Here is a 14,586-nt window from a genome sequence, read left to right on the forward strand (position 1 = left end):
CAGCGAATGTGTAAACTTGAACTTGTTCAGCAACTAATGACTACTTTTGCCCAGATGAATCAGAAACATGATGCTCCTGTTTGCTTGAGGGGGTTTTCGTGGGGAGGTGGGGCGAACAATGGGCAAGGTGTAATTGGGCAGGTCCCAAAAGGGCATTGACCCATGTTAATTAGATCTACGCTCATGCTTGGTAACCTGAACGCTGCCAAACGAGTCGTCTTTTCAAACCTTAACTCGCCCCGGGTGGACCCATGTGTATCCCATTTCATTATGCAGTTGTCCTTTGGCTCCCAAAATACTCCCTGGGGGGGCATTTGTGGCTCATCCAGGCAAATGCTACCTAAAAGCCCTTGAGTGGTGCTGGGTGATAAATTTTCTCCTTCCCGCTGATGGCTGCTTCAGCAACTCCGCCTCAGTTCCCCCATGTGAGCAGCTCAGCCTCCTGGGGCTGTTTGGGAGTGGCTCTGAGTGCCGAAGGCCCTCATCCTGCCACAGCAGAGGCAGGCTGAGCTGGACAGCATAAGCGCCTGTAAAATGGGGAGCAGAGCCCCTCAAGCTTGTGGCTGATGGCAGTTTCTTTCCCCTTGTGCCTAGCTAGGTGACATCTCTTGTTATCTCCTTGTCTAACTAAAGAGGCCACCAGTAAGTTGATCCGTATAGATTTGCCGATTAGGCCTCATCTGCAGACTGTGAAAGTGGGTGGGCTGAATGTTGAGGATTGGGCAGCTCTTAAACTTGCCACTGTCCCTCCTGACTCGATTTCTCCAGAATGCCCTGGAACAACGCTGTCTCAAGGAAGCATTACCGTATTTTTTGCTCTATAAGACTCACTTTTTCCCTCCTAAAAAGAAAGGGGAAATGTGTGTGCGTCTTATGGAGTGAATGCAGGCTGCGCAGCTATCCCAGAAGCCAGAACAGCAAGAGGGATTGCCGCTTTCACTGCACAGCGATCCCTCTTGCTGTTCTGGCTTCTGGGATTCAGAATATTTTTTTTCCTTGTTTTCCTCCAAAAACTAGGTGCGTCTTGTGGCCTGGTGCGTCTTATAGAGTGAAAAATACGGTATTTCAACGGCTCTTTAAGGGGATAGCAGCCCCCGTGTTCAAATATAAACCTTTTTCTGCACACACACACACACACACACCTCAAAAAATATCTATGCAAGGTTCTCAAATAAGAACTCCACTGACAAACCAAGCAGACATTTCTCTTTTGTTTAGAAAATCACAGAATGAGAAGAGACTACCAGCCTACAAGTGCTGTCAACTTCTCTCTCTCCCTCCTCCCCACTTCTCAGGATGTTTGGCACAAGCCAGCTTAAGCCCATGCTGCCTGGGAAGGAATATGCCTGCCTCCCTGACTTCTTGCATCATCTGAAGATTGGGGCCCTGCGGTCAAACACCTGAGTTCAGCCGTCTGGGTGGCGGTGCTCTTAAAATAAGTGTTCTCTTGAAATCACAGCCTCTGGGATCACTGGCCTTAAGTGACAGCTAAGATTGATTTCAGAGGCTACAAAATTGTAAAGAATGGTGAAATCTGAATGGGCAGCCCATTACTTCACAACCCGAGAATCTCCCACTGCCTCAGCAGTGCCCTGTTCACTGTTTGGGGAAACGTTGAGAGATTTCCTGTATTTGCATGGGGAGCTGCTTAGCCTTCCAAACATGACAATCTTGCATCAGTTTTTCGGGGAGTCATTATTACCGTATTTTTTGCTCTATAAGACTCACTTTTTCCCTTCTAAAAAGTAAGGGGAAATGTGTGTGCGTCTTATGGAGCGAATGCAGGCTGCGCAGCTATCCCAGAAGCCAGAACAGCAAGAGGGATCGCTGTTTTCACTGCGCAGCGATCCCTCTTGCTGTTCTGGCTTCTGAGATTCAGAATATTTTTTTTCTTGTTTTCCTCCTCCAAAAACTAGGTGCGTCTTATGATCTGTTGCGTCTAATAGAGCGAAAAATACGGTAAATGGCATCAGTTATTCAGGAGTGAAAAATACATCTTTTTAGGAGCCCTGATTGTCATTTGAAGCTCTCTTTCCCTTGCTTATCACGCACTAGCGTCTAGATTGCCCCTTGAAAAAATAAACGAGGTACAGAGGTTAGTAAAGGGTAGTTAACGCAGGCCACCTGTTTATATGTGCAGACTCTGCCACCTTGGGGAGTTCTGCCTGCTTGAAACAATTACTAAGACGGCTAGAAAACATGCTCTCTGTTCCTTGTTTGTTCCTCCAGCTCACGCATCCGTCCTCACTCTCCAGGGCCATCTGCTTTTCTCCCTGTTCCTCGCAAGATGTGTTTTCTGCTGCTTCAGCACAATTAATCTGCACCTTGTCTGGAGAATTTTAAAAGACCGGTTGGGGAGGTAGCCCTCTACCGATCTGCGACTTTGGTTTGCACTTTGGCATTGCTTTCTCAGTCATCCATTTGTGTTTTTTTAAAAGTTTATTGCAGTTATATATTAACACCTGAAAGAAGAAAGAGCCACGAGTGGTCTTCTCAGCCCTTGCTTGGGGAAGGGTACTTGCCAAGGGCTTATTCTGCCTTGCTTCCTATCAGATGCTTATCGCTAGCCGCACCTCAAGCGTCCAATTGTGCTTCTGCTTTCTTTGCGTGGCCGCATCCTGCTGCCTGCCGTGTGTTAACCCTCCCGTGGGAGCTTCATCAGTCGAATTTCCCCTTCTCTCTTTTCTAGGTCACTGAAGTGGTCATGATCTATGATGCAGAGAAGCAGCGGCCCCGAGGTAAAGGAGAATCTAGTTTGTCCTTGAAATTTCTTTATCCTCTCCCTATGTCAGATGGCAAACTTTCACAACATCAACACACAATATACCTATATTGTTCACATTGCCTCGGGAAATTATTCCACTGAACAAAACTACTACATGTAATTCATGCAATTCCATCCTCCAGTGTGTTACTGCTTTTGAAGTCAGGTGTTAAATGTCCGTCTCTGTCTCCATCCTACCTGCCCATGCCCCCAAAAGGTGTCTTCTTTAACGAAAAGGTTGACACCTGAATTGAGCCGCTTGTTTCAAATAGGCGAAGGAGAAGGAGTGAAAAGAAGCAGTCATTAAACTTACACATTCTCCTATTCCCCCCCCCCTTTTTAGAGCATAAGGTAAATGGAACCCTGACCATTAGGTCCAGTCATGGCCGACTCTGGGGTTGCGGTGCTCATCTCGCTTTACTGGCCGAGGGAGCCGGCGTACAGCTTCCGGGTCATGTGGCCAGCAGGACTAAGCCACTTCTGGCGAACCAGAGCAGTGCACAGAAACGCCGTTTACCTTCCTGCCGGAGCGGTACCTATTTATCTACTTGCACTTCGTGCTTTTGAACTGCTGGGTTGGCAGGAGCAGGGACCGAGCAACGGGAGCTCACCCCATTGCGGGGATTCGAACCGCCAACCTTCTGATCGGCAAGTCCTAGGCTCTGTGGTTTAACCCACAGCGCCACCCGTGTCCCTTATTTTTTAGAGCACACAGGCTCTTAAAATCTGTTTTCCAAGGCTGCAGTTATCAGTAACTGCAGGATTAGAACATATGTTCAGCTTTGCCCCCTTTTTTGTGGTTAAATGGCTTCAGCTAAAAGCATTGGCCAAAGGCCACATCTGTTAAGTTGCTTCTTGAAAAGTTTCGCAGATGAGGATCTAGGCAAGCCCCCTCTTACCCTTGAGGGGTAACTGCTTTTATGTTTGAGTGAGTAGGCAGTTTCTCCCCGAACTCCAAAGGCTGAGTCAGCAGTGCCTTCTCAGCTTCAGCCCCAACAGGAACCGGCTCTTGTCTCGTCTAGCTTTCCATTCCACCAATCACTTTTCAGTCGGCTCTTAGAGGCAGTATTTTTTTCAAACCAAAACATCATCTGCGTGAGTTGCACCTAACCCACTCGGTAGCATGTCAGACATGCTAGGAAACAGTTTGCCATCTAGACTTTTCCACTCTTCCTTGTTGACTCCATTTATTTTAAAGCAATATGTAAATTCTTCACTTCATATTGATTAAGCTGTTAAGTCTTAGTTTTTATTTTAATTTAGACATACATCCTTAGTGGCATATTTAAGTGTTTCATAGTAAAAGTACAGTAAACGTTAAGTTCTTTCTTCCCCCCCTCCCCTTCCTTTTCTTCTCTCTCTCTCTCTCTGTGAACTGTTTGTGATTAATATCTCTTTAGATTTTCTTCTCTCTAGGTGATAGATTATCACAGAGGTACAGGCCATTTCCACAAATGGAGGAGGGGTTCGGGCATCTGTCTTTATTTGGAGTGTAAACTTGAAAGTTTTCAATATTTGGGGGCAGGAGGAGTGGGGGCGGGCGGTTTTTCTCTTCTTTTGATGCCTTTTAATTCGTTTTGCAACAGCTTTGCACTGTTTCAACAGAAAAATTCACTGACACAGTAAAGAGCAGCATCTTCTTGCATGGTTCCCCGCCCCCTTTAAAGTTGGGAGAGGCAGTGAAAGAACCTTGCCACTACTTTGAACCATCTTTCCCGCACTTGTGCTCACCAGGAAAACAAGACCCAGACGTGATGACTTTTTTTACCTAAACGACCCCCTAAAGCTCTCGCAGTTCAACTTTCCCAGTCATGAAGCAGGAAACTTTGAAGGCTTCCTTCTGAGGTTTTGTCTTTTGCCTTAAAACCTCGCTTATGCAATTAACCAGCAGGTTTGAAGGGCGTGAGCCGCTGGGCAGCCATGTTTAGCTTCAGCCTTGTCCACCACAAGTGTGTCCGGTGCTGGGTGCCAAACATGGGTGGCGAGTTGGTGTGGCAGATTGGGCCCGGCTCAGCTCACAGCCGGCAGCTTTCAGCCAGTTGGACATGATCCTGCAACTTGCACTAGCGATCCACCCATTCCGACTACGGCAAACATGACTCTTGCCTTTACACCGCTTGCCTCTTAACCACTTTCATCTGCGGCGTCCTGCGGTTTCCATTTCATCCCTGTGCTTCCTTCACGCAGTTGCACAGCTGTAAACTTCACTGCAAGTGTCAACGTGTCGGTTAGACCCTTGGGGGATGCGAGGAGCAAATGGCTCTTTCATCAGTGGCTGCCCTGTGTTGCTTGCTAGGGTGCATCACACTGATAACTTGTGAAGTCTCCCTGGCTGTCCTAGTTCCTCTCTTAAGCATCCTCGGAAAACGCACTACTCCCTGTCCCAATTCTTGGTGTCTCTTTCTGCTCAATCTCTTGCCATCTTATGATTTAAAACTTCCTAAACATCTTAAGATCTAAAACTTCCTTCTTTCACCTTAAAATCTCTGTTCAGTCATTTGTATGGGTGTTAGGAAGCTTGACTCGTATACTGGGCACCCACTCCTTATTCCCATTTTACAGAAGGGGAACGTGCGCTTGAATACTAATTGGCTTCCTTTCAGCCAGCTAGTGATTTCATGACTGAGCTATGATATAAACTGGTTCCCCCTGCCTCCACCGCATCCTACCAGTTTTCCAAATTAGCACCAAGTATAAACTTGAGAGGACCACTGATGGGAAGGATGCAGACTTCTTGTAGAGGAATTTTGGTCCATGTTTTTGGCCAAGGACTGTTACACTGCTTACTTACGAAGAGCAGCTTTGTAAATGTTACGCTTTTAAGTCCTACGACTCTTGTTGCAATCTTGTCTTGGAATATGGCTTCATGACTTCATATGGTCTCTTCCAACTCTATGATTCTATGATAAAGCCAGCAGAAAAGCAAAGCTTTATACTAAGGCACGGTTTACAGTGTGGCTGAACACTTGAGGTAACACTTAAAATCAAGAAGAAGAAGAGTTTGGATTTGATATCCCGCTTTATCATTACCTGAAGGAGTCTCAAAGCAGCTAACAATCTCCTTTCCCTTCCTCCCCCACAACAAACACTCTGTGAGGTGAGTGAGGCTGAGAGACTTCAGAGAAGTGTGACTGGCCCAAGGTCAGCCAGCAGCTGCAGGTGGAGGAGCGGGGAAGCGAACCCGGTTCACCAGATTACGAGTCCACCGCTCTTAACAACTACACCACACTGGCTCTCAGAAACGTGTCACGGTCATTACTTTTTTTTTTAGCTTGCCTGCTACTGAAAATAAAGAGCACCTTTGAATTGCATGCAGCGTTCAGCTAAATCTACACATCTGCAGAACGCAAAATTTGCACGAGTCCAAAACCTCTTGCATTGTTTTTGGTTGTTTGAATCTCCAGGCTCACAGAGAAATTCCTGAATGACAGTGTGATGCGGCGGATCAGGTGGGGTGTTTGGCCTTGAGGTGCTTTCCTCCCTGGCAGATCAGCTCTCAAAGCTCGTTGAGGTGAACTTGAGAGCGCTGCAGCGATCAGCCAAACTGCGGCTTGGGGCTGAGAATGCAGCCGGCTACTCATCTAGTCCTAGAACGTAGCAATCTCCCCTCTTAAGGGAGGAAGAGTTCACAATTTCCAAAAAACAGACAAACACAGCTGAGCTGATCCCCAACCTTTAATATCTGAGGTGGGTGCACCCATCTGTTTTCTCCCACCCCAGAATGCCAAACTTTTCCCTTAAGGAGTTCTTAAACCTTAGGCTTTCCCCTTCTCAAACCTCCTTGTGTTTCAGCCTTCTTAGGCCTTTCGCACCTATTTTGCTCTTCGGCAAAGCTTCCTGGGCTTGAAGGGAAATCTCCTTGTGAAGTTAACGCCCCAGATTTCTTCCAGTGTCCTGAAGTGCTTCTAGGCGGCCCAAGAGCTTTTCACCAACCTTCTCCCACTCCTGTTCTCAAGCAGTCATTTAGCTTGCTCCCCCTTTGTCCACCTGCGCTACATTCTTATAGAAGTGGTTCTGATCCAACAGCCTCTCTTAGCGCTTGCCTCCTTGACAACTTTTTGGTTTTCCATCCGCCCTTTCCTTGCTGTCTTTCTTATTCCCAAAAGGACCTCCCTGCCAACCCCTGTGAGCCCCTCGCCTCTTATCTGAGTCTGCCTCAAGTACTGATCTCCGCTTCTGGGAAACTCTCGAATTTTTGCTTAGTTTCCCCTTCTGGTGTTTGCAGTCCTCTTTTCTTCGAATTTCCTTGCTTTCCTCTCATTTTTCTTCCTAACCTTGTTGTTGTTTAGTCGTTTAGTCGTGTCCACCTCTTCGTGACCCCCTGGACCAGAGCACGCCAGGCCCTCCTGTCTTCCACTGCCTCCCGCAGTTTGGTCAAACTCATGCTGGTCGCTTCGAGAACACTGTCCTCTGTCGTCCCCTTCTCCTTGCGCCCTCCATCTTTCCCAGCATCAGGGTCTTTTCCAGGTAGTCTTCTCTTCTCATGAGGTGGCCAAAGTCTTGGAGCCTCAGCTTCAGGATCTGTCCTTCCAGTGAGCACTCAGGGCTGATTTCCTTCAGAATGGATCGGTTTGATCTTCTTGCAGTCCATGGGACTCTCAAGAGTCTCCTCCAGCACCAGAATTCAAAAGCATCCATTCTTCGGCCATCAGCCTTCTTTATGGTCCTAACCTTGAGCGAAGAGCAAAAGAGCACATTTTCCTTCCGTGTAGGCGATCGGTAGCTGTCCCCGATAACGTCCTCCCCCCATTTTAAATAGCAGACGTTTCTGAATCTCTTTTCTCTCGGGTGCAGAAGCACCCATCTTTCCACTTCTGCCCTGTCTATACTTCCATGTGCCTGCAGACAAGTGAAAGAGCCTTTCTCTCTTTAGGGGCTGCTGCATCGTGGACCTGGCTTCCTTTATACTCTTACGTGTTGGAGATGCTCTTAAAAGTCCCCCACAATCCATTTATTTTTAATTTGACTCCACCCCCCCGCCCCTGCTCTTGTTGCTGACAGCAGAATATTGACCTGCTGCGATCTATCTTGGCCTGTATCTTTGTGTCTTTTTTTAAGTATGAACCTTTTCTACGATAAGGCTCCATGGGCTTACCCAACCATGTTGGATAAGCTTAGAGAGACAATAACTGTTACAGAGACTGTAGCTTTATTTTTTTTTTCTGTTGAACGCTTTAGAGCAATAAATGGCTGCTGTCAGCACTAGCTGCAAAGCGAAAATTAAACCAAGGGGGAAATCTTGGGTTTCAGGGGGGAAATGATTAAACGCCCCCACCCCAACGCCATTTCCCACCCCCAAATTCATTTTTGTTTTCATCCCAAATTTTTAGAAAGCCGCTTTTGCGAAAGGCTACAGTTGCGTCAGCTAATAGCGGTCCTGGATTTGGCCATTGGTAGTTTTCCAAGGGGACGCAGTGTGTTTTGCGTAGGACCGTGTTTGGGATTTTCTCAGATATTTATTCATGGAATGAATTGGCAGGGCAAACAAGTACTGCCCATAGTATATTCTCCGTCAGCCAAATTTCCAGTGACGATAAACAGGGAGCTATCATGTTTTTCCACCAACCCTTCGCCCCAGATGATCTTGCCATTGGGACGTCACGCCAAGCCCCACCCACCCCAAAGTCACCTGAAACCCTTGCTTGAACCCTTGGTTCGCCCCTAATACTGTTCATCATCCTGTTTTGTGTCACAACACCCTGCTACCTTGATTCACTCTTCGTCGTTGGCTAGGTTTTGGATTTATTACTTTCGAGGACGAACAATCAGTGGACCAGGCTGTCAACATGCATTTTCACGACATCATGGGCAAAAAAGTGTGTAGTTGTAGTTTTATTTTACCTTAAGACAAAGCTGAGTCTTGGAGCAACTGGCAATTTGGCTGGCGGATAGGAGGAGCTTGGTGGAGGGAGTGTTTAAGGGGGGGACACACACACACACACACAAGGGGTGACAGGAGAAGAATCCTCACAGGTGAAGCTTCATTGAGTGACTTGTTTTATCACACGAGTCTCCATCATCTTGGAGCAGAGAATTTAATTTTCCACATTTCCACCGATTAAGAAGTAACTTCTTCCAAAGTTTGGCACTGAGAAGGTTTAAACCAGCACCTTTCAGACTGCATTTCTAGGCCCCGAAAGTTTATTGCAGAGAAGATTGATGGGGAAAAATCCCCTGAGAGGCAGTGTAATGATCTTGGTCTAATAAATTAGCATTTAGCAGACCAAGAACAGGTGTTGTGCTTCTATGCTCCTGCTACCTCCTATCTTTGGGCATTAACACATTTTTCCTTAAGCTGGTACCCTCCAGAGGTTTTCTACTACAACTCCCATCAGCCTCGGCTTAGGGAAGAATGCATTAATGCAAGTCTCCCATGGTTGGCTAAACCACTGGTTTCCTGGAAGTCTGAGCTGCGTAAGCCTGGCAGTGAACTGTTGGAGGAAGGATGCCGGCACAGCACTTGATCTCTGCCCAATAAGCAGTCATTTAGCGACCTGAGGTGGTTGTGCCCAACCAGACTAGCTTGTTCATCTCCATACAACACCCCTCTGTAGGGGCTGGTTAGCGGGGGTCTCTCTCAATTTGTGCAGTGCAGGCCTGGAAATTTGGAAAACTGCTGACGGGCATTTGAGGACCATTTGTGGGTGGCTCGGGTTAAAATAATAGCTGAGGACCCCACTTGCGATTTTGTCATGGCATTTGGCCACATTCACACAAACTCAGGCAAGCAGCTTTGAGGTTTTGCTTTAGATGTTCTACTGGAAGGTGTTAAGGCGGTATGATGGTAACAAGCCGGTAGAAGTCGGTCAGGAGCAGCAGGGCTGTTGTAGAAGGTGATTTTTATTTTATTTTTTGCAACGCCAGTGAAATCTCTACGTTGCCAAAGGCTCAGCTTCCCATTACCACTCCTTCAGATGTGTGTGCCTTTTATTCCATATTCCAGCTGGGGAGGAGGGGAGGGGAGGGGAGCACAGCAGCCTTTGAAAGGCGAAATTTGAACAAAACACTGACCGAAGCATCGTGAAGGAATGGTTCAAACCGGGGAGGAAAAAAATGGGTCACTTACTGTGAGACTTCGATACGAATCCACATATTCTTTTTACCTATAATAGCGTTTTTAACCACGATGCAGTTAAGTGACCTTTTGGTTGTTGTCATCTTCATACTGTGTTGTCAGCGCTCCCGAGAGACTTCTGGGTGAACCGACTCTGCTTTCTTAACTCACTCCGCTTTTAAGTCCCTTGGCTCTCAGCGTAGCTTCACGTGAGCAAGCAAGTCGGGAAGGAGTGGCTTAAGTTTCAGAGAGCGGCCTCAGCCTCTAAATTGCCCCAGCTTCTGATAAAGGTGAAAGGGCGACAAAGAGATTCTTGTGCAAAACCTAAAGTGTTCTTCGTGGCTCTCCAGTTTGGGTTGAAACCGCAAACCTTTGATGATAGACTCCTGGGTTTTCAAACGCCCAACGCTCTCCCAGTTCTCAAGCTTTGTAATTCACAAGGAGAAGTTGATTGTATTTTTTGAAAGCTCAGTATTTTTCTGCTATCCAGAAAGTCTTGCCAGGATATCCTAGTTAATGCAGAAATAGTTACGCAGTTTTAAAATATTACTGAGTTGGAACTGGAGCTACTGCTTCACTCGTTTCGTCAGCTGCTAATCAAATTCTGTAGCCGTGGGCCCCAGTTCTGGGAACCCAGGAGAGAACTGGCTGATATGAGTCGGTTTCAAAAGCCATGCTCTCCGTCCCTCCCTCGCTGCAAAAGAGTCCCTGCTCATCTTTGTCTTTGCACAAAGCTGAAGCCAAAATCTCAATACGGCAAAGATGAAGAGATTGCAGCGATATAAATGCCATGTTACTCAGCCAGTGGCTGGAGAAAAGGCAGACTTTGAGCCATCGATGTTTGGGTGCCAAATACGTTTTTGTCGACCAGGTAGAGTGCAAGTTCCCAGCCATTTTGGTAATTCCACCCCATCGTTAAAGGCGGCTTTTGAACTTTCCTCAGCGCTGCTGCTGCCCGATAAACCCCTGAAACAGCAGCGTCGGCAAAGCCGCTCTGCCTTCTTTCTCTTCTGCTCTTTGAAAAAGATTACAGAAGCTTATTCTCCCCATCCGACCCCTTTGCCATATTTAATGAGCAACCAAACTGTCTCAAGGTTTGGGACTTGGGGCATAGGGGTGGGAAATCACTTGTTTCCAGCACCCTCCCATTGCAGGGTTTGGGTCGACAAAAAAGCGAGGAGGAATGTTTCAGGGACATTGGGAGGCACGTTATCTGCGCTGACTTGCGCAGCCTTGCAGAAGCAGAGTTAATCTGAAGCACACACATTTCATACGTTTCGCTTCATGGCGTTTATATCCGGGCTTTCCTCCAGGGAGCTCCGGAAAGGTACCCAGGGCTCCCAGGTGGTCGCCCATCCAGGCCGTGACCACAGAGAAGGCCTGCTCAGCTTTAGTAAGGTTTCTGCAGCTTTGGCCCTCAAACCACGTCCTGGGCTCCTTGAAGGCAAAGATCCTCGAGTTATTAAAGCGTGGCTGAGCATGTCCAAATTGTTAGCCGCGTCCCGACATTAGCACAAGTTTAAAACGGGGGTTTATTCTCTCTCCCTGTCATGACCCCAGTGCTCAGCTTCACTTAATAATTCAGAATTTATCTTCTGCCACCTCATGCCAAATTTCAAAATTAGCTTCATATTTGGATTTAAAACTGGCTGTGAAGTTTATCTTAGACAGGAAGTTTGTATTAAGTAGTCCATGAAAGCACTGGGGTGCATTCACTTTATGTGTGACACACACACACATCCACCTTATTTACAGAACAAAAGCGCTTTTCCTCTGACTTAACACAGTATGAAGGTTTTGCTTCTTATTGACTCAACTGTCCATTTTTTATTACCTGCATGTTTGTTTACTTTTTTGTTAGATGTAATGTAAGGTTCTCTTATCACATCCATTCCTTCTGACATTGTTTGAGTTAATTGAGGTTCTTTAAGCGTTAGCCTGGGGAAGGTAAGTCTCTATCTTCCATTAGACTTCTAAATAATAATAAAAGAAATAAGTTTATAAATAGGAATTTCTTTTTTTAAAAAAACAACAACAACTGGAAACTGAATGTGTGTTTCTCAGGTATGAGCAAAGCCGAAATTGCAATTTAGCTGTGTGGCATGTTTGGCCACAAATTACAACACTTTCCTCATCGCCACCCTGCCAAAAAACAAAACAAAAACAGAGGTCTGGCTTAAAGCCTTTGTACCTTTCTTCCGTGATGTTCCCCTCAACCTTGCTAGCAAACTTAATTCTTCTTACCTGCGAAGCCAAGCACCACAGCTGTGTGCGGAGCCCGAAAGTCTGCCAAGAAGACAATGCTGCCTGCTTGTTACGTGAGCAAGCCGATCAGCAGACGTAACGGAAGAGAAAAAACCACGCCCGGGGACACCTTTTATCCTTAACCGCTTTACGGAGCGGAGACTTTCGAAGCGGCTTCCTCTTGAACTACCCATTGTACCCGAGAAACACTTGCTTTTTTTTCTCTAAACTAGCGGCCTTTAAAAAAAAAGGAAAAAAGCTTGTAATTCTTTGATTAAGTTCTTAGCCGTAAGTCATAAGGTGCTAAGATATGAGCTTTTGCTTTTTAAGTGTTAAACTTAAGGGTGTGTGTGAAGACGGGCAGTGCGTGGGGGGGCAGCGGCGGCGAGCTAACCGGCAGCCTCCCCTCCCTGAGCGCCTCGCTCTCTTTGTCTAGGTGGAGGTGAAGCGGGCCGAGCCTCGGGATAGCAAGAGCCAGACGCCAGGGCCGACGGGCACGAGCCAGTGGGGAAGCCGGATCATGCCAAGCGCTGCCAACGGCTGGGCAGGGCAGCCCCCACCTACCTGGCAGCAAGGATACGGACCTCAAGGTACCACTTCGCCGCTGCCGGGCCCCGGCAGGTTGCGGGAAGCTCCTGGGCCAAATCAGGCTTGGCCTTCATTCCTCTGTGCGTGAACAAGCTCCTCCGGGCCGATACTGGCCGTCCCTGCAAATACCTTGCTAGTTTCGGCTGCAGAAGGCCACCTGCTCTGCCTCTGTCCATAGCTGTCAACTTACAGATTTGAAAATAAGGGACCAGCAGCCTCGAAAATAAGGGATCAGCATCCAAAATAAGGGATCAACAGTTGCCGTATTTTTTGCTCTATAAGACTCACTTTTTCCCTCCTAAAAAGTAAGGGGAAATGTGTGTGCGTCTTATGGAGCGAATGCAGGCTGCGCAGCTATCCCAGAAGCCAGAACAGCAAGAGGGATCGCTGCTTTCACTGTGCAGCGATCCCTCTTGCTGTTCTGGCTTCTGGGATTCAGAATAATTTTTTCTTGTTTTCCTCCTCCAAAAACTAGGTGCGTCTTGTGGTCTGGTGCATCTTATAGAGCGAAAAATACGGTACTTTGATAAAATACCTATTTTGTTGCGTGCAAATGGCTTTAGATACCTCTTAGGTCCATAAATTACCATATAGCATATATTCAACACAAAAAAAGCAACAATTGGTTGTTGACAAAGGACAGCTGGACATAGAAAGGGCCCCATTACCTTCAGTAGCTTATTTAAGGGACATCATCAATAAGGGACAGCAGCGGGACATGGCGCTGGGATAAGGGACTGTCCCGCCAAATAAGAGACGCTTGACAGCTATGCCTCTGTCGCCAGACATCTTCAGGTTCTCTGTGGTCGGAGGCCGTCAACGCCTCTGAGCGCCAGCTACTGGCAGGGGAAAGCTGCTGCTGCCGCTGCCGTCACATCCCATTGGGCCATGGTGAGGATGGGGTGCCCTTGGGCCTGATCCAACAGCCAGCCTCTCCTAGGGAGTAGGTGATTGGAAAGGGGGTTCCCCCCCAATCAAGTTCCATGCTGAAATAACTTTGAAACAGGCTCGATCCAGGCTGTTTTGAAGCGCCCCTGGACCTTGGCAGCCCATTTGAGACAGAGAGGGGTCAAGAATCTTCCTCCTCTGCCTCTTGCAAGCCCTGCCTCCAGCCCTCCTTCAGCTTGAGCTTGCGGCAGATGCTGCCTGCACGGAAATAATAATAATTATAATTATAATAATAATTTATTATTTATACCCTGCCCATCTGGCTGGGCTTCCCCAGCCACTCTGGGCGGCTTTCAAAAAATATTAAAATACTGTAATACATCAAACATTAAAAGCTTCCCTAAACAGCGATAGTGATAGTGTCTCAGGGGTAGAGGCCCAGGAGGTGCAGGCAGCGGTTTACTCGTGACAGCTGAATGCGGGTTTGGAACTCCTCTTCTATTTACTGTATTTTTCGCCCTATAGGGCGGACCGGCCCATAGGGCGCACCTAGTTTTGTGGGGGGGAAATAAAGGGGGGGATTTATTCATTTTTCCCCCGGCTCCCCAGGCTTGTGGATATCTGCCCGAAGCCCAGGGCGCGCTCCCCAGGTTTCGGGCTGCAGGCTGCTGTCCGCAAGACTTGGGAGCCCGGCGGGAACTCCCGCCGGGCTCCGAAGACTTGCAGATAGCTTCCTGAAGCCTGGAGAGCGAGAGGGGTTGGTGCGCACCGACCCCTCTCTCTCTCCAGGCTTCAGCGAAAGCCTGCATTTGCCCCATAGTACGCACACACATTTCCCCTTCATTTTTGGAGGGGGAAAAGTGTGTCCTAAAGGGCGAAAAGTACGGTACTTTCTCCATGTCGAGTATGCAGGCCTCTAACTTAAAAGAGTCTGCGGCCACATCTCGGGCGCTGTTTTTCAAATGCCGTGTTTCGGAAGAGCCCCAAACAACTCTCCCACTAGGCTTCGCTTCTTCACATCCCCACAGTTCTGAAATGATGAGGTTGT

The 14,586-nt window shown here is 47.6% G+C and overlaps 1 protein-coding gene across 8 annotated transcripts in view; it reads left to right on the forward strand.

Annotated features, from left to right (window-relative positions):
- Nucleotides 1-14,586, forward strand: part of DAZAP1 (DAZ associated protein 1) — a 52,107-nt gene that overhangs the window by 25,694 nt on the left and 11,827 nt on the right. For 7 of the 8 annotated variants that reach the window (XR_008328352.1, XR_008328351.1, XM_053372693.1 and 4 more), the window contains exons 6-8: nucleotides 2,690-2,738; nucleotides 8,498-8,580; nucleotides 12,499-12,652. Coding sequence is in view for 6 of the 8 variants with exons in the window: in XM_053372693.1 (XP_053228668.1) it covers nucleotides 2,690-2,738; nucleotides 8,498-8,580; nucleotides 12,499-12,652 (286 nt within the window). In the remaining 2 variants the exon portion in view is untranslated. The remainder of the gene's footprint in view (nucleotides 1-2,689; nucleotides 2,739-8,497; nucleotides 8,581-12,498; nucleotides 12,653-14,586) is intronic. The other variant, XM_053372697.1, reaches the window with a different exon arrangement.

This window comes from Podarcis raffonei, chromosome 18, assembly GCF_027172205.1.
Source record: "Podarcis raffonei isolate rPodRaf1 chromosome 18, rPodRaf1.pri, whole genome shotgun sequence".
NCBI classification, from domain to species: Eukaryota; Metazoa; Chordata; class Lepidosauria; order Squamata; family Lacertidae; genus Podarcis; species Podarcis raffonei.